Consider the following 23,706-nt stretch of genomic DNA (forward strand, 5'->3'; position numbering starts at 1 on the left):
TATTTTGCCAACAGCTCTAATTACTGTTCCAGCACTTTACAAGCATTATATTTAATCTTCATGACCACCAGAGAGTAGTACCATTATCCCTACATTAAAGATGAAGAAACTGATGCACATAAAGGAAAGGCAACTGGCCCAAGATCACACTGCATGTGATCCATTCTATTAACCATACCTTTTTCTTTTTCTTCTTTTGCGGTACACGGGCCTCTCACTGCTGTGGCCTCTCCCGTTGGGGAGCACAGGCTCCGGACGTGCACGCTCAGTGGCCATGGCTCATGGGCCTAGCCGCTCCGCGGCACGTGGGATCTTCCCGGACCGGGGCACGAACCCGTGTCCCCTGCATCGGCAGGCAGACTCTCAACCACTGCGCTACCAGGGAAGCCAACGATATCTTTCTTTACTGCCTCCCTTACCTTATTTTCTGTGTGGTCTGCAGCACTTTCACTGCCCATTAGATTACTTAAAACATAAAACTGGGAACCTAGGTGCCAGGACGGTGACCTTGAACTGAATCCTGCCCATATCCCACTCTACTCCTATGCTTCCCTGAGACTGATTTTGGGGACCATGGAATTCTGTGGACTCAACACTGTAACACAGGCACTGGATGGGATTACACTTTTAAGAACACTCTCCCATGGCCCAGAGGGTCAGAGATGACTTTTTAAAACATGCTGCCATCTTTGATAGGCTAGATGCTGGGGACAGAGATTAACAGGGTTCCTGCTGTGGAACATGGACTAGATGTTGGCACACCCTGGGTACCCCAAGTGCCTGGATATAGTAAACATATAATAAATTTAGTTACACACTTAAGGAGAATGTATGCCAGAACATAAGGGCCTGAAAAGTTAGACTGGTAAAGCATTTAAATCCTGACTTTGCCACTCCCTAGCATCTTCAATAAATGGTGTCACAGCTCTGTGCTTCATTTTTTTCACCTAAAAAACTGGAGCCAGCAATAGTAGCCATCATGCAGAATTAAGATGAAATGAGATGATACATGTAAAGCTCTTAGTTCCATGTCTGGCATACAGTAGTAAACATTTAACAAACACTAAAAACTACTATTAGCCTTATTAAGGCATTTATATCTTTAGGAGAGAAAAGATAGAGTATAACACATGTTCCTTTTGGAGGAAGATTTCCAATGGAAGTGACATTTAAACTGCATCTTGGGAACACCTCTGGGGAAGAGGAGAAGGCATTCCAGGTGGGGTGAGACATAAGCAAGGGCTCAGAGGTGGGGCACATATGTGGGGGTGATTTCGAGTTTAGGATTAGATTATCTCTATATTAAAGATGAAACAACTGGTATTGTCAGCTGTTTTGGGAAGCAGTGAATTAGACTGGAAAGCCAAGAATCAGACTTCGGGTCTCCCAGAGCTTGCTTTCTTCGGGGTCAGTAGTGGAAAGCAAACTTCCTAGCCTGGGGAGAAGGAAAAAGTAATCTCAGATGCTGACCTGACCAGGGAAGACTGTAATAACTCTGGCTTGCCCAGTGAACTGAGTACTCAGAATTCTACCTACCCGAGTTACCCGGAGGCAAGGCAAAACAGCTTCTAAATGAGGACACAGCATGCACTGGCGTGGACAGAGACATGCTGCTAAAACATGGAGGATGTTCTTGGCCGCGGTTTTGACTTCCAGGGTCTGGGTAGGTGCTGGGGTCCCCTTTAACACTGACTCAAAGTGCATCTGGTGGGCTGTCCCACTCCAAACCCCAGATCTCTGCCTGCTGGCAACAGTAGCACGTTAGGAGGAAAAGCTGAGTTCACACCACAGCAAAGTACAACTCTGAGCCAAGTCATTATGCCAGCAGGAACCTAAACTATCTCCAGAGCCTCAAACCCAGGGGTCTTGACCCAGCCAACCAGCTCCCGGTCATATTACAACTCTTACTGGGTCTCAGAAACAAGGACTAAGGCCACCTGCTTCCTCACTCATGTGCTGTTAAATTCATCAACAGGTCACCCAATTTTCCTTATCCAGATTTTTTCCACCCTTGTTCATTTTAAAGGACACAGGATCCCTACTAATGGCAAATAGGGCCATTTTCTTATCCTCACTTTAGCATTTGAACTCAATGCCCAGTATATTCAGTCAACGTGTACTTACTGAGGCATCCCCTATGTGCCAGGTATCAGGCTAGAGACCAGACAACAGTAAACAAAACATGGCCTCCGTCCACCTAGAGCTTACAACCTTGGCATTAAGAGAACCAATCAACCATCAGCTCTTTGGTCTTCTAGACTCACTTCACTTCAGTGTCTGACAAATATAGCTGTAAAATGACTGTCAAGTGCTATTTTATATAACCTCATCTTTCCCTCAACTGAGGTAGGTTTTTTCCATTATCCCCAATATACAGATGAGGGAATCAAGGTTATTAGGTGGAAAAGCAGATCTCAATCCTGATGTACTAAGCCCCCCAAACCCATGTTACTTACTCATGGCCTTCCAAACATCAGAGGCCCCAAACCCAGACAAGCTCTCAACTTTTCTTCTCACATTTTAGCAAGTGAGGCCTACTACATGTGGTTACCAGCCACATCTCTAGGGCCTGTCTGGGTACTCCCGTTTCCCACATCTTACAGCAGGCCCTCCTTTCAGGAAGTTACTAAGTTACTGAATACAAGCCATGCACCAGGCCCCGTTAGCAACCCCATGAGGTTAAGTTGTCCCTGTTTACCCAACAGGAAGCTCAAAGAAGTTGTCACTTGCCAGAATTCACCTTACGCCAGGTCAGCGAGGATTTTTACCGAGAACTGCTGGACCCACAAGAAAGTCAAAAAACAGCCCTATAGGAAAGTTATCAACACAATCCCAATGGAGAACTGTGAAACTTATCCTTTTCTGAAAAGAAAAAAAAAAAATCAAACCTATACATCAAACAGGTTTAGGCACCTAACATCCTATTAGGTCTATTGGACATCTTGTAATAAGGCCTACAACCTGACAGCCTTTTTAACTTTGGCCCACTTGACCAGCAGACAACTGAGGAAAAGTAGCTGCTGTCCTTTTTTGTAAGGCTGAGCTGCCCCATTCACCCTACTCCTATGCAGGAAAATATAGTTGGCTAAGTGCTTGATAACGTAACATACCCCAGATCTCTTCCAAGCGACCTTTCTTCTTGGCCAGACCCGCCAAGAATCAAGAGTCTAGACTGTGCTGTCCATTACGGAACACCAGCCACATGTGGCTATTAAAAGAGGCTAGTCCCAATTAAGATGTGCTTTAGGTGTAAATAAATGTACAGTGTTCATCATTTCAAAGACATCATGAAGGGTAAAATCCCATTCATTTTTCACATCAATTATATGCTGAAATTTTAACTTTTGAACACAAAATGTTATTAGAAAAATCAATCCCAGCTGTTTCTCGTCTTCACATGGCTACTAGAAGGTTTAACTACACATGTGGCTCTTGTTACAGCTGTACTGGACAGCACTACTCTTAGAAGGGAGAGTGGAGCCGTGGTCTGTTTCACAGAAGCCACCCCTGCCCTCTTTGGTGCCTTGAGCTCTTTACAAGCATTTCCCAGGTCAAGTGGTCCAGTAAACTAATTCTCCCCAATTCCAAAATATAATTGGTGACAGGTTTACAGTAAAACTAGTTTTAAAAAGATGGTCCATTTTTTTGAAAAATGACATTTTATAACCACATATTGCTGATGTTCCTGATATGCCATCCAAATTTATTTTGAGATGAGTCTTAGTGAGCTATGGGGCTCTAGTTATCTGCTTCCTTATGAGCACTTACATAATCAACTACAACCACATCATATTTTTAGGGCTTGAAATGTGTATTCTGTAAAGCTAAAAATAGGAAAGGCACCACTCCTTCTAGGGTTAATGTAAGACTCCAGAAAGGGACAGCTTCACCACCTAGACCCCAACCCAGAGTCAACCATCCAGGACCAGACACACCCTCCTCTGGTGAGCCACAAGGGTGATGGCTAAAGTTATCCCAAGTCAAAACTTTCTTCTACGTCAAGGAAACAGCATTCTCCAATTAACACAAAGGCTGTACATTCCCGCAGATGCTCTTGCTACTCTGCTGTACAAAGTTCAAAACGACTGAGGGAAGCACCAGAGTCCTCTGAGGCATTTTATTTGCACGTATGTATTACATCCCTAGAAAAAGAATCCAAGGATTTTCCCTCCTGTGTGTTTTCGTCTTGCTTCTTCATGGTCCATGATGCCAGCTGAGGTTGTCAGTACAATGAAACTATGGAAAGTTTAAAAAAAAAAAAAAAAAAAAGCTGGTAAGTTTTTCCTAAGAATGTTCAACACAGAGCTACTTTCTGGTACAGAAAAACTCCAACAATTATCAATGCTTAATGGACACACAGACTAATGCTGCCTCCACAGGCTGGCAGTACACAGGCACGGTTCCTAGAACCAAAGACCCAAACCCAGAGACATCAGCTATACACATACAGCCCTGGCCTCAGCTAACAACGAGAAGCAATGTTACCTAAAAGCAAAGACTGGAACTCCTTTAACTTCAAAATGTCACTTCCTGCTCTCAAGGAGACATGCAGTCTAAAGCATTAAAGTACTGACTGAATTGTTCCTGCCACTTACTGTGTGTACGATCACAGGCAAGCTACTGTACACAGAGTTATTTGGACAAAGGGTGTCCCACCTGGCCTGGCTACCTCATGGGTTACTGTGGGAATCAACGTAAGACACAGAAGGTATGCCACTGGGAGGCATTAAAATTAATATGATAACTACAATCAGAAATGACTCGCTCATAACACTATACCTGTTATATGGCAACCACGAAATGAGAGTAAATTCAGCATCACCAAACATGACTGTGGGTTTAAGTTCTTTTTTTTTTTTTTTTTTTTTGTGGTATGCGGGCCTCTCACTGCTGTGGCCTCTCCCGTTGCGGAGCACAGGCTCCGGACGCGCAGGCCTAGCGGCCATGGCTCACGGGCTTAGTTGCTCCGCGGCATGTGGGATCTTCCCGGACCAGGGCACGAACCCGTGACCCCTGCATCGGCAGGCGGATTCTCAACCACTGCGCGACCAGGGAAGCCCGTGGGTTTAAGTTCTTAACCACAAACAGATAAGCACTTACTGTGTCAGATCTTAAAGTGCTTTACCAGAACTAAATCAGGTGATACTATAACTTACAAGAGAACTACTACCATTTTTAAGATGAAGAAATCAAGGCTATGATTTGCCCAAGGCCTCACAGATTTAAAGCAGAAAAACCAGGATTTGAACTCAGTCTCTTACCGAGGAGGAAGATTTTCAAATCAAGTTTCCCCAGAGGCCAACGGTTGAGAAGTCATTCTGGCCATAGGAGGGGATTCACAGTGAACATATATGAACTATATGCACTGAGCCAAAAGAGCAGACATTAAAGGGCACACAATTCTGCTGTCTCTCAGCCAGCCTCAGCTCTCCCACGGCTCTCAGAAACTAGAGCCTAACACATGAAGTATGGCAACACAGGAGCTAAGCCTTGAGTCAAGGATGGAAACGGAGACAACTGTTGCTGCTATTAAGTTAAAAAAAAAAAAAAAGCTCAAGTCAAACTGCATCACAGGGATCCACAGCATTAACTTTCAAATACAGAAAATCGACTCACCCAAACTGACGGGACGGGAGCAGGTTATTCTGCCATTTTTCTAGATCTTTGAGTTGCACATCAAACCTGGGGCTGATCACTCCACACTGTAAAAACAGAACAGAAAACGCTGTTCACACTTCACCAGTAACAGAAAAAGAGTAACACTAAAATGCATTTATAACTGAATAGTCATATAAACCAACCAACTCAACATTTAATGGGTAACTATTTTGTACAATCTTTGATATAAATGCCATTTGAAAAACACAATTAAGACTATGCCTACTTTGGAAGAAAAAGCAAATTACTGAAAAAGTCAACAGAAGAGGTAGAACACAAGACAACACCAGTATGCATTCCTATGGCCCGCAGAGCTGTCTCAGCACAAATGACCAGATTTTAAAGAACTCAAGTCTTAAGACAAATAAATTATAGTCAAGCCCTATTAATCTAGCAAAATGTACAGAAGGCAGAAAGAGGTAAAGAGTTATCCCATCTGCATGCTACGACAGTGTTGGGTGGGGTGAGATGACACAGTAACAACTAACCTCCAAAGTGAGAGCTAAGAGCCAAGGCACTACAATCCATCATACCTAAACCATAAAACACAATAAAATTTCAAATATCCACTAACAGGCTACATGAATCTATCTGTGGGTTCACACAAGGTCTATGACTAGATCCAACTGGGTGGAAAATGAGGGGACTAAAAGGCTCTTTAGTTAATTAGAGCTAAATGTGACCTCGCCCTCTGCTCATACCACCAACTCTACAAATCACTAGCACACTTAAAAAAAAAAAAAAAAAAAAAAAAAAAATCAGCGGCTTCCCTGGTGGCGCAGTGGTTGAGAGTCCACCTGCGGATGCAGGGGACACGGGTTCGTGTCCCGGTTCGGGAGGATCCCACACGCTGCGGAGCGGCTGGGCCCGTGAGCTATGGCCGCTGAGCCTGCGCGTCCGGAGCACAGGCTCCAGAGCACAGGCTCCGCAACGGGAGAGGCCACAGTAGTGAAAGGCCCGAGTACCGCAAAAAAATATATTAAAAAAAATAATAACAATAATAATCAAAGCAGGAAGCCTCCTGCTGTTCACACACAAGAAATGATCATGTGCGAACACTCAGGATTAGTACCTTCAGAGGGCTAAGAGAGCAGACAGAAAGTTGTGTGCGCACATCCACATAAGAATCATTCAAGATTCCAAGATGCTTAACTGTAAACTAAAACAGGCTACGAGATTAGAACTTAATGAAGTCTTTGGAGCTGGTACACTTCCCTAGACAGATCTGAACCCACAGAAACTGAAAATGGACCTGTCATGCCCAACTGCCCCATGGCAGGAAGCCCACTCAGGTTCTCCTTTTTATAACATCACCTTATCAGCTACAAATGTCACTTGACTGTCAAGGGCAATCCCACCCTGGATGGAAGCAATACAGGGATAGAAATAAGGAAAACCCAAGCAAGCTACAGTGAAAGACCTTTCTGAAGCCTCTACATTACCACACCCAGGCTTGCTTTATTCCAGCAGCAAAAATCCCTTCTATTCAGCTAGCAGAACTCCAGCACATCCGCTCCCAAAGCAGATGAATCTTAAGAGGATACAATCAAAGCAAGAATTTTCTTAATCTATAATCTTTAAACACTACCTCACTTCCCAGCTGCATTACATTTCCACAATAAGGTACATCTATCTCTTGCATGAAGGAAACAGAGGCAAGAATGTCTTATAAAGTAAGAAAACTGCAACTGAGAGAAACCAAAAACTAATTCAAACAGTTAAGTGTGGCAGGGCCTGGATTTCAACTACCTGTTAGCCAGGATTTTCTAAACTAGTATACCACAGAAAAAGCATGCCACAAATGAGTTCCATTTGGGAAATACTCTGTTCATACTAATTTCTCAAGCTATTATGTGTAGTTCAAGAGAAATGTGGTACAGGGCACTTCTCCAACTAAGTTTTTTTGGTTTTGCTTTTTTAACATTAACAAAAGCTGCTGCAAGACAGCTTTAAACTATATACTGGAACCAGCTCTTCCACAGTTTACTGAGACCTTGATCAGGTCTCAGCTCTCAGCTTCCTAACTCCTAAAAACGGGAAAAAAAGACACACCCTCTTCTACTTCAAGACCATTGTGAGGGTCAGAGTGAAAAAGAAGTAAATCCAAATCTTTCCGTGGGACTGGAGTCTAATCGCTACAATAGAACAAAACAAGACATAGGCCCCAAAATTCCCTTCAAAAATTCTTCAAAGGCTTCAAATCCAGTAGTTTTCATCTGACACTAAGTATCCACACATGAAGCAAATGTACTATGTAAGGAACCAACTTTGTAAAACAGGAATTGTTAGTCCAGGAAATAACCTTATCAATAAATCTGGCCCCTGTCACTAACCACTCACTTTCTTGGCCCGTGTGCCCCACTCTGTTGGACCCCTTGCAAATATGAAAGCTACAAACCTGAACACAGAAAGCAGGGTAGCAGCTTAGGGACCCCCAACTTGCTTATAGACAGATATCTGCCCCCAAAATACATGTCATCAGTTAAACCACAAAGTCAAAAGAATCAAATAGATTCAGTAGATTATGCCTACAGGGAGAAAAGACTGCAAAGACATATATTCAGCCTATGTCAGCAAAAGCAGAAATATTAATAGTTAGAGAATCCCATACTCTGTTCAAAATACCCAACAATTACCAAGTGAGACGAAGGATTAAAAGTTATTTACATTGTCAGGACCAGTGGCCTTGAGCCACCCAAGATTCAGACACCAGTTCATTTTCACCCAACCCTCCGGCATCTCCCTTCAGATACCTTCTACTCCACAAACACTAGGTTAACTCACAATTCTACCTGGAGAACAAATGAAGTAAAAGGTCATACATAAAAATTAACGATTTTAATCAATCCCTAATCTTTTTAACCTAAAGCAAGCACATTATCTGATTCTACAAGGGCAATTATAACAGGGAACACCTTGTTAGACCATTCTGAAGATTCTTAAATGTGGAAGACAATCAATTCTTACCTTATTTAGCCTGCCTGTGAGGTTCACAACAATTTTCCCAGCCCTGTGATCATCGATGATTTCAAATTCGCCAATGTAACCTATAGAACACAAGTGACTGTATTAAAAATAATTTTTAAAATTTAGGGGGCAACACCCAAAACAATCCACCCTGAAACTTTTAAAAGGGGATTATTTCCTCCTTGCCTTTTCATAGCTTCCCATTCCCAAAGGCTACCTTGTGCCCAAAACAAAACAATCCTCCTTTCCATCCCAAGGAGCTCTTAGGTTCAGGGTCCTTATTGCCACCTTGTTCCCCCATCTTCCCACATCACTCCAACAGTTAACTTCTATGGGACCCATTCTGTAACATGTTTACCTCAAAACATAATAAACAGCAAGACACTTACCATGCTTCATCATCACAGTGAGAAACCTGACGATGACTTTGGAGCACGGCCTAATAAGAACCTGGCGTTTGCCTCTCTTTTCGGCATTGTTGATACTCTTGAGAGCATCAGCCAGGACATTCATGCGCACCATTATGGCTGTTCAGGGAAGACAAAACAGGGGTTTTATTGGCATTGCCATTAAAAGGCACCCAATCATTCCACTACGAACACATCCTTTCCTTTCTGCCTCTATCATGAGGAAGTTTCCCCATTTCTAAGCAGGCTAGTTCCCCAGGATACCCAGAGAAATATGTCGACTATGTCGAATCAAATAATTCATTTGATTATTTCATTAATCAAACGAAAATACCAGCCATGGTAGGTCGGTTATTCAGAACGGGAGCTGATAATCACCAGCAATATTTTCCAAACTTCTGGAATCCAGCAGCATCTCTACTATTTATTAACACTGTCCTTTAAACCAACTGACTCAATGTCAGCCTTGTCCTAACACCCAAAAGATACTACTCAACTCTCACCTAACACCCGTAACTATATTAAAATGAAACGTCCGCCCTTGTGCCATCTAAAATTATGCCCAACAGCAACCGTAGCACACTGGTAAGCAGAAACATTTCACATGCACCAGAATGGACTCTACCACAATGGGCACGAACTTTAATAGTTTTGAAAGCTAAGGATAGAGGCATGCCTCAAATGTCAACAGAAGGGATCCAACCTGCTTCCTCAAGCTCAACAAAGTGTCTGAGGGGAAACCGTGGAGCCCAGAAGACCCAAGTTCGTTCCCAGCAAACCGCCACCCCAAGCAGGATCCAGTTTTCCCTCCTGAGGGTCCTCTGTCTCCCAAGCTCCCGGCGCGGCCGAAGTAATGGGAAGCTGCACGGCTCACCAAGGTTACGGCTCCCCGATGCTTCTAGGAGCCAAGGAGCTGCCTCGACCACTAATGGGAGGTCCTGGCACCGCCGAAAGAGTCGGGACTGTCCCCTGACGGTCGAAAGCTCCGGGTCCCGCCGGGGCTGCGGCCTGCGCCCCAGAGGCCGGGCTCCCCGGAGTGCAGAGCATGGGGCGGCCGGGCAGGACTACCCCCTCCGCCTGCCCAGACCCTCGCAAGGATAGTATCCCCGGCCCAGGAAGTCTCCGGCATCCTCACAGGGCACCGAAGCCGAGTCCTAGACCATAGGATGGCACCGATAGCCGACAGATGATAGTAGATGGTTCAGAGAAGCACACTCACCGGCAAGGAAAGATGGCGGAAAGAAGTTGGAAGGAGCGAGTGCACGGAATTATGGGAAGCGGTCGGGTTATCGCGAGACTTTCAAAGGACCGCCAAAACCCAAAAATATTTAAAAATGGATTGCCTAGTGGAAGGAGGCGGGTGAGGGGCGGAGCCTCCTCAGGGGTGGGCAGTAGAGAGTCGATGGAGTCGAACACCCAGGAGAGGTAGCATAGGTTTGACTCCCTTCCAGCAACTAATCCGTAAAAGTCAAAAACTGACAAGGGCCTAGATATTTGCAAATTTTTATTGCAATAACTGTTCACCATTTAGAATGAATTTTGATACTTGCGTATTTACGGTATCTCTAGAAGGACCCACAAGAAATCGCTAAATGCCTCTGGGAAGGGCGTTAGGAACTGGGATGGAAGACTTGCTTTTCTCCCAATACAATTTAGTTTTGTTTTTTGAAACATGTATAGATTACTTTTCCATGCAGTCAAAACTATATTTTTTAATCGGTGCTTCCTTTTTGACTCTCCCTAAATATTAGAAATTATTTACTGGAGTCCCAGACTTTGCTTTCGAGTTCTGAGATACACAGTTTGGAAGGAAGCCACAAATGTTTCAAAATAAACGCTCAGCCTCTTAAAGGTTATTGCAAGGGTCAGATGAGATAATGGTGACAAAGGGCTCGCAAAATGTCTGGCACGTAGTAAATAAATGCTCAGTAGGTACGGCTTGAAGCCCGGGGTCTGGCGGCCTGGGAGGGAGTGAATTCTGGCTCCGCCCTCTCCGGAGCTGAGTAACCTCAGGCTAGATAGCCAACATCTGAAACTTCTGCCGTAGACTTCTTTCCTCTCTGCTGTCACCCTTACCCTCCCTTCTTACCCTTCCTTGTGTTTCCCACTTGGCCGCCAAGTGGGAAAACTTAAAACTTAAGTCAGACCTTGCACTCTCCAAGAGTTCCTAGCACCCTCAGTAAAATCCAAATTCCTTACCAAAACTTACAAGGTCCTCCCTGACATGCACACCTGCCTCCTTGCCTAGCAACATCATCCCCCCAACTTTCGCCCCTGGCTTGCTTTTCTTCAGATACACCAAGCATACTCTGCCTCAAGGCCTTTCTTTGCACTTGCTTTTCCCTTTGAGTATTCCTCCCCACCCAGTTTATCCCGAGACTTGCTCCCCCCTCCCTTTCCTCAGGTCTCTATTCAATCACACTCTCATACAACCTTCTCCCCATTCCCCCCAACCCCATTGCCCTGCTTAATTTTTCTCCATAGCACTTACCACCTGAAATATTGGAAGTGTATTTATCGTCTGTCTCCATTAAGTAAGCAGGGATTTGGTTGGTTTTTGTTCACCACTGTACCCACAGCTTCTAGAAAAGTCATCTGGTACATAGTAGGCGGTTGATACGTATTTGATGAATAAATGAATAGGCAAATCAGTTTCCCCATTTGCAAAATGGGGATGATACACCAATCAGTTGAAGTTGCTATGAGGGTAAATGAAATAATCCAGATAAAAGAGACTCATAAAACCCAGGAGCGTGCGTGCTCAGTCAGCGTCTGTGATTAGCATCACAGCCCACCTCCCCCACCCCCAATGCTTCTCAAATCCCAGGTGAACATTGACGAGAGCCAAGCTCCCAGTTTGAACATCTCAGGGATATAGAAATCTCTGGTTGAAACTTACATTTACAAAAGGACATTTGCTTCTCTAATGAACATTTCCTTTAAGAACTGGTTCCCTGTACACTTAACACATTCTGTTGACTAAAAATGTGGTGCTCACCTTAATTGAGGGCCTTAGCAACAGTGGGGAGTTAAGTGAATAAATCCACTTTCCTTCAAAAGCCTTACCATAAATAGAAAATTAGTACCACCCACTATCTCTTTATACACTTCATTCATTCATTCATCCCTTCATTCAGGAAATGAGTGCCTACCATGTGCCTGCTAGGTGTTGTACCAGGTGAGAGGACAAAAATAGCAGTTCTTGCCCTTAAGAGGTACAGATCCTAGCAGAGACAGATCTCTAAATAACAGCACAATTCCGGGCACTGTGCCATATAGGACGCCAATATGAAGTGCTGTGAAAACAGAGAGGTGGCCTGGAAAGTTGCTAAAGCTTTCAGAGGAAGTGCCATTTGATCTGTGTCGTGAAGGGTGCTAACAACTACTAATTCCTAACTGCCACTAAGTGCCTCCTGTAGATTAATTGAATCCTCAAAACAACACACGCAATTACATAACGCCCCTGTGAGATGTGTACTATTATTTCCACTTCACAAATGAGTGAGCGAACTAAATTCAATGTTAACTCAGTCTCCAAATTTTGCTGTAGGTTAAAAAATCGTAACAAAAAAGTGGTCACTTATAACTTGTCTAAGCTACTAAATTACATGTGGGGTTTTGGGATTCCGAAACGTTAGGGTGTGTGGCCTATAAATATTAAGAGCTAGGAGGGCATATAAAGATGGACAGAAATCTCAAAATGGTTGGGTTGGAACTGGGAAAAGGGTATAAGGGTGGAAATGGAGCGCGAGGGCCATGTATAAATTGCCTGTTGTCATCCTGTGAATTCTGGAATGATAGGACCTCTGCCAGAGGTGGTGCAAAGGCTAGAGTTGAAAGGGGACCTGTGCTGTGGCCAGAGCTGGTACAGGAGTAGCCAAGTTGGCCTGGGGAGTAATCATAGCTGCATGTGGAAGACCAGCATTTCAGAGCATCCAGTGACCAGGAGACCTATGGTGACTGGGTTGAGCCTTCCCTGTTCTGGACATAATCAAGCCCCCAGGAGGCTCCAAGGAAGGATCCATACATTTTGGGGAGAGGGGGAGCAAGAGATTTAATTTGACATTGAATCTGTTCCCAGGATCCACTACATATAGATAGTAAGGCCTAATGATAAAATATCCAACTGGGGCTCTATTTTTAAAAAAATTCTAAGTGCAGACAAAAGTCACCCACCAATTATTTACTGAGCAGCTCAGGTACCGAATTCTGAGCTAGGCCCTAGGGTACAGAGGTGCCTTGGCAGGCACTCTCTCCTGCATGGCTCCCTGCCTATTCTTCTAACCAGGCCCTCTCACACATCACCTTTGGCCATCACTTATTCATTGTATCTCCTTTTCTATCTAGGGTGGTGCCTGGATGTTTACTGAATGAATAAATTTAAACCTTTTATTTCATTTTGTTCTTAAAGAGCACCTTATAGCCATGTAATGATCACACAGGGTAGTTCATTAATTGGGTATATAAATCCGATCATGTAAACTGTTGTATTGGCTAAGCTATAGAGAAAGGACACAAGGAGGGATTCAAGCTTTTTAATTTTTCCTCTTTTACACAAAACAAAGTAGAAGAAATAATACAGGATTAAAACTGCAAAAGTAGTTAACTGGTAGAACACACATACCACACAAAAATCTAGGAAGACAAGCTTATTTACAATGAGGAAACACATGTAAATTACGGTAGTTTGTATATGACACATTAAAAAAGAAAAGTCAAACATATGCTACATGGGTGCCACTGTTTACAGCAATATTGAAGGGGAGAAAACAACACTTATTTAGGAACAGATATACCACAAGGTCCAGGTTTTACAGCATCAGTGCAATAAATTCACAAAACTATATTACAGCTAGTTAATCAGTTTAAGAATTGTTCCCAAATATGTCACATTTCCAGCCCTCAGAGGTTCATTCCTACAGATTTCAACTACTCCATTTATGGGAACCAAAAGCAGCCAGTGTTACCATAAAATGAGAATCTTGAGGCTTACCTTTAAAGGCTTATTCTGGTCTTGAAAAACTAGTAGGGTTTTCTACTGAAATGAATCTTGACTAAACACAGGATGAGTTTTGTTCTTTGTTGGCTGGTCTTGGAGTGAAGGTCATAGACATGACTCTTAACCTATTATGTACTTTAGTTTCAGTTAGCTGAAAATCTGAAATTTAAAGTATGCTAAAAATCCTAAATACCATCTTGCATAAGCCTGCTACTAAAAAGCCCTTAAGGATGTACTAATTTCAAGTTTAAGTGCATGGGAACAAGAGTTCTAAGCCTGTCAGATTCCCCATTTGGGAGGAAGGATCAATGTTTCCCACAAATTGCTAAATTCTGCACAAGGGAGAAGCCAACACATACTAGGCCATGGAATTACTTTCATTTTATTCCATGAAGATTCTTCTCCCACGGTATCAAAACAGAATGAGGAATGAATCTTAACTGGTCTCTTCATCAGAAGTGGTAAACTTGGTTTCTATATTCACGAAGCCAGACAGTTGTTTAAGCAGACTGTGGAAGTAGACAGTAGAACCAGCTTCCTGTAGTCACAGACCACTATCTTGTATCCAGCTAAAGCAAAGATCAACTTGAACAGTTATCCCAAGCCACTGTTAACTGTACTAAAGGATGAAGTTCACCACTATATTATTTTTAAAGTAAGAGTTCAATTAACCCTGGGTGAGAAAAACCAAGACAAGTGGTAATGATGAATGAGTTGTCCATATAAGGCCAGCTGATGACAACACACCCATGAAGACACTGGGCATAAAGCCTTACTTGGCAAGTCAGAATTTCTACTAACTAAGGGCAGAATGAGGAACAGCAAAGAGCTACATCTGTAACATTTTAGTATCCAGACAGCACAACAGACACTGTCCCCAAGGACAGTGTATACACCATTAATCACACTGAATAAAGCAGATGTATTATTCATTTTTCTTTTCTTTTTGTTTGAGAAGCTTGTTTATCTCTCTTTTGGCCATTCCAATGTACTTCGAAATGATTCCATGTTGGTTTAGTCCAGGAAGCAAGAGTAAGAAAGTCACTTAAAATGAAAAACAAAAACAAAACAAAATAAAATTACAAAGGCAGCAATTAACTTCCCAAAGATTCTAACATTTTATAGAAGGTAGTTCTTCAGACTATTACACACTTTAATGGGAGGAAATAACATGAAATCCATTATTTCCATTCGTATTTATCCCCAGAAGCTTCTGCTTCATACCTCCCAACTTCAGATAAGACACACTGCTTATTTTTACCTCTTGCACATTACTTTCTACCTTGGTTATTAGTTCTTTGTCTTAACTTCTGATAAGACCACAAACTCACTGAAAACAAGGACCTGGGATTTAGTCATCTTTCTATACTTACACAGTTCCTTAATCACTGCCTGGAACTCAGGGAGCAGGAACATATTGCTCACTAAATTCCAGTTAGACTTTACTGGCCAAGATGTGCCTGCAGTTTTTCCTCAAAGACTTACCTATCAGGTAGGTGAGAAGGAGGTTGTGGACTTGCTGTCCCACCCAAGCAACCGCAGCAAGAGAAATGATCATGGTCATGAAGTACTAATAATGAAAATAACAAGAATTTATCAACTCCTAGAAACAAACTAAGAAGTGAAACTTTAGGAGGTTGTTTCAAATATTGGCAAATAACTCAGTTTTTATTCCCACTTTTCTTTAAAAATATTTAGTATCTGTAGATTATATAAAACCCATAGAAAACTCCCTAGGTCTACTTTATAGAATTTAAATACATTCTCTCCTAGAATAACTGCAATTCTGTATGTAAATTAAGTAGTTTGTAAGTTAACTACTTTTGCAATTAATAACTTCACATAGTAACCTCAAGTGAAGCTAAGAGAAAAGAGAACAAATGCTTCCTAAGTATATGCCTTTTCCATTTATTTCAGTAAATAAAAGAGAAACAAAAAATTCACCTCTACAAGAATAAAAAATTGAATGCAAAATGTAATTTTATCTTTTAGTCTAATAAGTATTTATGAATGTACTCAGAGGAGTTAAACCAACAGATAATGATAAACATCAAACTACAACTAGAGTAACGCAAAAAGGCTTTACACTACAATGAAGCAAAAACTGACTCAATCTTAAAATGTTGCTTTACTTAATTAAATAAGTCAAAACCAAAAAAGTACCATTTTAGGCTTTTCTTCCTTTAGCGTAAAGAGGCGTTTCCACCAGCCCACAGCTCTGCGTCGAGTTTTTACTAGATTGCTGCAAATTTCATGGAATCTCTGCTGTTGCTCAGTAGTCCTAGGAAAAGAATCTTCCCCTTTATTATAGGCAAATCTTAACAGTAAACAGAAATACACCGTCCTCTCAAATTTCAGAAACTGTCTTCTAAAGAAAATCTAAATAAAAACAACGATTCACCATTATTTTCTAGAAAAAGTTCTTAAACCATTAAGTCTCCTTTTGGGAATTCCCTGGTGGTCCAGTGGTTAGGACTCTGTGCTCTCACTGCAGAGGGCCTGGGTTCAAAACCTGTTCGGAGAACTATATCCCACAAGCTGCTCAGCATGGCAAAAGAGACTCCCTTTCATTGCACAGAATAAGTTTTAATATAAAGACACATGTGTGTGTACAAAGTAATGGCTATCTATGGTTCTAAAGCCAAATTCGGTCAATGATAGTAACAAAAGCCTCATGACTACTATGAGCCATGCAGAAATCAGTATGAATTAATTTCTCTATTCCTATATTATTTTGCAGATCCCAATGAATCCTGGGTGGTGACCCATCAGAGTCCCACTCTTTTGAGGAAGATGTGAAATTTCAACCAAACAGTTATATTTAAGCACTCGTCAGTAAGATAATAACTACTAGCATTCAAAGCACAATACCCTCCACTGGGCTTCATACATTTGATGCCTAGGCAGCCACAAAGAGCTCAAATCCAAATTCCTTATAAATTTAGTCCCATCGAGGGAAAATATAATCACAAACAAAACAGCAGTAAGAATACAAAAAGATCCTCCAAAAAGCCCTTTGTAGTTTATAATGTATTTTGGGCTCTGATTTTTTAAAGAAATTTTGCCTTTGTACTGTCTTTGCTATACAGACATAATGGCTGCTATAAAAAGTAAGCCCTATGCTGGAGGTGTGTTGCTTTCTCTCCTCTAGTCCTTGTCCCTATAAATCTGCAGTGACAGATACAGTAGAAGGGCTTCTACTGAGCCCTGGAACTTCTTATAAATAATCAGACCTCGTATGCTGCCCATAGTCAAGGCTGAACTGTGGCTAGGCAACAGTGTTCTTCCTTCCTCATAAAGGTCAAAAAACAAAATCGCTCTGTAGATAAGACTGAGCCACATACTGATTACCACGAAACTTCAAGAGCTTATTTTAGAAAAATTTTCTCTAGGAGTTATGAATTAACAGATTAGAATGTTATCTGGCTAATAAAATCAGGGTCTGAGGTTGATTCTGTTCAATTGTTACATTGCATAGTTACAAACTTGCCCCCCAAACAGCAGCACAATGAAAAACAATTCAAAGCACATTTCCTAACACTAACCATTGTGCTATGGCAGAAACATCTTTATTTCAATACAAAAATGCTTAATTATCACATAACTTAAGCAAACCCTACATTTAAAATTCTTATTTTTATAGAATTATTTTATAATTTGCTATTATCTGGAGAACGAAAAACTACAGGCACAAGTAGACTACCAATCAAATTAAAATAAACAACCAAGGGAGAATAGCAGCTAGGAGAAAAAAATCCATTCCTATATCTAGTTTTGCTCACTATTTGGATCAAAAGAGAAATGCAACATTCCAGAAGGAAGTTAAAAAAATACTTTAACAGGATCCACAGCCACTTATCTTGGGAACTCGTAAGTAACCCATTCAAAGAGTGGTATAAATGCAATCAACAACCCACTTATATATACAGCTTGAACATATTCTAAAGCACTTTTGCTAACCTCCACTGCACTACCTCAAGGTCTCAACACGAAACACAAGATCAATCTTTTTCTTTTTTCTTTTTTTTTAAAGTCTTTATTGAATTTGTCACAATATTGCTTCTGTTTTATGTTTTGGCCGGGAGGCATTAGCTCGCGACCAGGGATCAATCCCGCAACCCCTGCATTGGAAGGCGAAGTCTTAACCACTGGAGCACCAGGGAAGTCCCAAGATGAATCTTAAAAATCAAAATATTTCACAGCACCCAGAAGAGTCTGCCTAACAGAAAAGTAGACATTCAATAAACAGTTGCTAATAAACAGTTGCTAAATGAACAGGCAAAAAAAATCTACATTACTGTTTTCATATTCATTCAAAAGTAATTGGTGAAATTAATATATCTTAAATATCAATGGAAAAAATGTAAAAGTAGATATACTACTTTTATGGAAAGCCCATTATGAGGTCTGCAATCCTTGATAAAACATTACCTTAAAAAAGCCTCACTTCAATAAAAAGGTCTAGGAAGAAAAAAAAAGTCAAAATAAATGCTAGCGTATAAAATAACTATGGAGATATAAGTATTGGAAGTTTGTGATTTATATGTGAATCAGCTAAGAAATTCTTCACATCAAAGGATAACTCTAACCCCTAGTTATCTGATGGTTAAGACAATTAATTCTCTGAGCTTAATTACAATACACTAGTCATAGCCACCAGGTGCAGGAACTTCTCAGAAATTAGACTGCCACATCATTATGCCACCTACCATTTATTGGAGCCAAAAATTCTAGGCGCTAGAATGGGCACAAGGTAGTCAGCCAAGCACAAAAACATAACAAAACAGGAAACACCTGACAGAACCGATGGATCTAGATAGTAGATAGTCCTGTTTAAAAAATAATAATAATAAAGGTTAGAAAAACATAGTCCTCATTAGTCCTAGCTGTAGATGTTTATTCTCCTAGTCCTCTGGTTCTCAAAGACGTTATTCGCCTTTTTTATTCTAATTTTCTCACAAGTAGTTTTTCCGGAAGCTTCATGATATCACAGCTGTTAACTGTTAATGTAAACATGAAGAAGCAAAGGCTCTTTGGAGTCCTCAATATTTTTTAGGAGTGTCAAGGGTCCTAAGGCCAAAAAGTGTGAGCCACAGATTTATTCAACTGCCTTGGTTACTGAGTTTACAAAGTACTACAAATTCTGAAAACTAGGCAAACGACTCTAAGCAAAGGCATTCTTTACAGATCCAGGCACTTCCATAAATGGAACCTGAGCCCTTATGAGTAACAAGCACAATCTACAGAAATTTAATAGCTCACTTACAGAAACACCAAAGAAACCACACCCATGATGGCAGGTGGAAACCAGGCTCTTTCCCATCGGAGGACTTTATCTGCCATCAGCATCACTTCTCCCCATCCTTGCAGCTGCTCTTCCAGACTTGCAGTCTCTGCAGCCTACATATGAGTAACATTTAAAGCGATCATTCTACTAATCTCAACATTTCTGTGGCTCCTAGAGAGTTAAATTCTTCTAAGGCACCAGGTATGTAAAACAGCTCTTACAAATCACTATCTTAAACAAATTAGTTTCTTAGAAATTCTAACGCAATTTTGAAACCAAAGACAGAAATCAATGGGGAAAAAAAATGATCATTTAATGGTCACTTTCCAAGTCCAAGCACTGGGCTACCCTTTTACATGCATTATGTAACATAATCCTTATAGACCCCTTAAGATAGGGATAATCAGAGCCATTTTACAATTAAAGAAAGCAAGCTCAGAATGGACTTTCCCAAAGCCATGCACTACTAAGTGGCAGCGCCCTGAGTATAAAATTGGATCACTTAAAGTTTCTCATTTCAGGTAGTTACAACTGGTCTGTTGTTTTGTCATTTCATTGATTTAGCCCCCTACTTCTGAATCCATTAGGAAAGCCTCTTCCTGAACAGCATTCAATTTCCAAAATAGCTCTTTGTGCAATGAAATCATTTAGATGTTGGCATCATCTGCACAATTAAGGAAAACTACTGTGCTTTTGCAAAATTATAAAAGGCATATTAAGCCCAATATATCTCAATAAAATGCTTCTTACACTTATCAGGACATTTTGGTTAGACTTCAAATTTCTCTGCAAATTTGACCATCAGCTGCAAGTAGACGTCTCAGATGAGCTAATGTGGCAAAAAGCCCTTAAACTGATTTTGGTAGAGAAAAAAAACTTGGAACAGGAAACCCATGTGTCCTTATAACTGTTTTCAGAGGGAAATATGCAAATGACAGGAGACAGGGAAGATTAATCTTGATAAAGATGTTATCTGTGCTACACTGACACTTAGGTGACCTCAATGTTTTTGACTTTACATACCATGCTTAATATAGTTAAATAAGAGATTACCATGTGGCAGAAACTCTGCTAAATATATTATATGCTTATACTTCAATTACTCCTCCCAACAAGCTGAAAGGTGTCATTACTATCCTCATTTTACAAATGTGGAAACTGAGATACACAGAGTTTTACAGATCTGAATCCAGCAAATCCAAGGCCAAAGGCCTTGTTCTCCTTAAATTAAGTCACACTGCTCTGTGGAAAGAGCAGCCGAGCTCCAGGCCAGGATCCGTTGTTTCAATAGCTGTGTGAACTTGGGCAACGATCAACTCTTAAAAGGAACCTGGCTGGGGCTCACTAGGCAAACCATAGAAAAGGGGTGTGTGAGTGTGCACATAAGGGGGCAGAGGTCATGCATACCTAAAAACCAATGCAAAATGAAAATCACGCACAATCAAAACTGCCCTGCAAAGTCACTTAATTCGTTAGCACCTGAGCTCTTGGAAAATCAAAAGTCAAAATTAAATTATTTGGTTTCTCTATTCACTGTTGTTCTGGTGGTGAGTAGCTTGCCTTTTCCTGGGGAAAGGCAACTGAGAAGATGGACGGATTTCTCTCGTTTTTACCTAGATCCTGAGGGGGGATTCGTGCTGAGGTTAAAACTGTCGGCCTGTGATACAACCTTACTGCAGTTCCCTCCGACTCCTGCTTACTCTAAAATCGTCCTGGGACACCCCCCACCCTCGCCCAGACTTACACGTTCCAGACAAACGCCCAAACCTCCCACTGTCCCTCCAGCTGGATCCTACCTCCAGTTTCCAGCGGCGAGCTCGTAGCCTCCCTGCCGTTTTAAAGCTGTGCCAGCTCTAAAAGAAATTCTCGGCAGCAGCCCTTTGACCCTCCACCCCTGCCCAAGCATTAGGAAAAGGGCGAACGGACATCCTGGTTAAGATCAAAGACGGGGAAACCCAGATACGGCTGGGGTGTGGGCCGCAAAAGCGCTCGACGCGTCCCTCGCGGCCCTCTGCCAAGGACTGCACCCCAGGCTGGTCACAGCCCCCCTTCTCCCGCTTCCTCCTCAACCCCTATTCGCGGTGAATGATCACGCGCCCTCCTCGCCCCGTCGCGCACCTTCCCCAGGGGATATTAGGAGTCGACATGACTAGTGACCGCCAAGCAGAGGTTACCCAAGAAGCCCAAAAGGCAGGCGTCGTCGCCTGCACCTGGGAACGGAGAGGAGGGCCGGGCCCGCGGCGGGTGATAGGAACGAGGCCGCAGCGCACCGAAGTCCGGAGGCCCCGCTCGGTTCCCTCGCGACGAGGAGCTGGGACTCACCAGCAGGTTGGTGCTGCGATTATCTCCTTCCGCCATTGTTCCCGAGGTGCCCCCTCAGCGAGCGCAAAACGCCCCCGAAACCCTGCCTTCCTCAGAGGCACTCACGACAACCCTAGCGAGAGGGCACGCCCAGCAGGCCGCTTATATAGGCCAGCTGCCTTTCCCGACAGAACCCGCGAAGCTCGCTCCTCATTGGGCAAATCGAGATCACGCTTAAGCGGGCCGGACCAACCGCTGCTCAGCGCTTGCCTTGAAACCCAGATCAAAGGAGAGTGAGACCACGCCGGGGCCGAGGGGGCGGGGACACGGAATGACCAATCAGCACCCAGAAGATGTGCTACGCCCCGCCCAGGCCTTTCGGAATCGGTTCAACTGCCCCCGGCCGGGACCTGGTATGGCCTCAGTATCCCCAGGGCGGGCCGCCATGGTGGCTCTCGGACTCTTCCGGGGGACTTCAAAGCAGCTAAGGAGCCTCTCTGGAATTTATTCCTCAAGGAAATATGCCACCCAATATCAGGCGGAGGGCAGAGATGGGCATGTGACGCTAACCGCATTGTGATTAAGGAGGCTGGCTGGGATCTTCTTCCCGATCCAGACGGTGGCCCTGACCCTGGCTGTGCCCCTAGTCAGCCCGCCTTTCTTCTAATACCTGCTGTGGCAGCCCTAGCCAGGCCGCTGAGCAGCTTAGACCCAGATATATGACTCGCGGGCTCGTGCCCATCTCAGGAGGTTTTGAGTACAAGCGAAAGGGGCCATTTATGTAGATTTTCTGCAATTTTTCCTTCCCTACCCATTAGGAGTAGGGCCTTAGATTGATGGAGGGGGCGGGGGCGGCGGAGAGGGTGTGGAAATCTGGGCATAGTTCAAGAACTTGTGAAAAATGCACCGACTTATAAAATTGGCTTATTTTCTTGGGTTCTTTGGGGAAATTCTTTGTGGGGCATTTCACTTAAACTACGAGCTCCCCCTCCATAAAGGGACTGGTTTTGACAGATCCTTTCTTACTAAGGTCATGCTAAGGAAAGATGTAAACCCTCTCATAAGAGTGGATGGAATTTATTGCAATTTAAGAATTAGATGAACTATGTGAGACAATTCTACATATTTCTCTCCAGGATTTCAAAATGCATTAACATTTTCATTACTCAATACAAACAAAATAATGTCAAATGTTAACCTGGTTAGATGTCTCTTTCAGGAAAACTTACCGTAGCTTTTAACTTCCAGCTTTTTACCCTTTTATAGTCTATATTATACCATCGAGTTTTAAAAGCATTCCTTAAATTACTACCAGGTTCATAAGATTTCAGGAAAGACATAAAGAAATGTGAGCCAACACAGCTACCGACCACATGCTGCCCCAGAGAAAACCAGAGGGACTGGAGCACTGTGAATCTCATAAAAAGGTGTGAAATTTGCCATGGAACTTTGAAAAGAAATAAAGCATCTGATCAGGTATAAACAACTCAGGGGAGTAAAAAAAAAAAAAAAAAAGCCTTTGCAAGGAAAGGGGACTCTTCAATAAACTGCCACTTCAGGGAATGTTGGGGAAAAACAGGTTATGTAGGTAAAATGCAGCCAGTTGGACAGCCCATTTTGGGAGATTTGAAAGTTATGAACTCAGAGGAACAGGCCCTCCGCTACCTATTCCAAAGGAAATCAAAAGGTCCCAGTCAGTCGGCAGCCACACAGGTGAGTGAATATATACGGAGCGCCGAGCGGAGATCTCGCCACAGGCACAGCAACGCCCTCTTCCAAAGGACAGGGTGTAGGGTTATTAGACTTTAAAAACCGCCACGTGTACTTTGGGAAATCAGTTTTCGCTACAGAATGTGCCTGGTTTTCACCCAAGTGCCCTATGTACAACTTCAGAAGAAAGACTTTTCAACACCAGCTTGTGAAACTGAGGTAGGTGAAAAAAAACTGAAGAAACGGCTTTCAAATAGCATGGGTTCTCCGTGGAGTTATTTGTTACTCAAGGAACATTTGACCAGAATGATTTGCAACTTAACAGTCTAGGAGCACTTCTATAAGTTCCTTAACTAAGCTTCCAATTGCCCTATTTA

At 42.5% G+C, this 23,706-nt stretch overlaps 2 protein-coding genes across 4 annotated transcripts; both read right to left on the bottom strand.

Annotated features, from left to right (window-relative positions):
* Nucleotides 1-4,102: 4,102 nt before the first annotated feature.
* On the bottom strand, nt 4,103-10,309 carry RPS15A (ribosomal protein S15a). 2 transcript variants are annotated; one of them, XM_059038054.2, is made up of 5 exons: nt 10,252-10,309; nt 9,015-9,152; nt 8,626-8,705; nt 5,617-5,702; nt 4,103-4,236 (listed from the first exon to the last, which is right to left on the bottom strand). In XM_059038054.2, the coding sequence occupies exons 2-5, from the start codon at nt 9,145-9,147 to the stop codon at nt 4,143-4,145; spliced, it is 393 nt and encodes a 130-aa protein (XP_058894037.1). In that variant the 5' UTR covers nt 9,148-9,152; nt 10,252-10,309; the 3' UTR covers nt 4,103-4,142. The 2 variants fall into 2 exon arrangements, with proteins under 2 accessions (XP_058894037.1, XP_066869034.1); XM_067012933.1 differs by having other exon boundaries at nt 9,907-10,274.
* Nucleotides 10,310-13,553: 3,244 nt separating this feature from the next.
* ARL6IP1 (ADP ribosylation factor like GTPase 6 interacting protein 1) lies at nt 13,554-21,892 on the bottom strand. 2 transcript variants are annotated; one of them, XM_059038052.2, is made up of 6 exons: nt 21,641-21,892; nt 19,298-19,431; nt 18,741-18,860; nt 16,195-16,312; nt 15,517-15,601; nt 13,554-15,075 (listed from the first exon to the last, which is right to left on the bottom strand). In XM_059038052.2, the coding sequence occupies exons 1-6, from the start codon at nt 21,674-21,676 to the stop codon at nt 14,957-14,959; spliced, it is 612 nt and encodes a 203-aa protein (XP_058894035.1). In that variant the 5' UTR covers nt 21,677-21,892; the 3' UTR covers nt 13,554-14,956. The 2 variants fall into 2 exon arrangements, with proteins under 2 accessions (XP_058894035.1, XP_066869369.1); XM_067013268.1 differs by lacking the exon at nt 21,641-21,892 and adding an exon at nt 21,115-21,375.
* Between the last annotated feature and the right edge of the window lie 1,814 nt (nt 21,893-23,706).

This window comes from Kogia breviceps, chromosome 14 (genome assembly GCF_026419965.1).
Source record: "Kogia breviceps isolate mKogBre1 chromosome 14, mKogBre1 haplotype 1, whole genome shotgun sequence".
Taxonomy (NCBI): Eukaryota; Metazoa; Chordata; class Mammalia; order Artiodactyla; family Physeteridae; genus Kogia; species Kogia breviceps.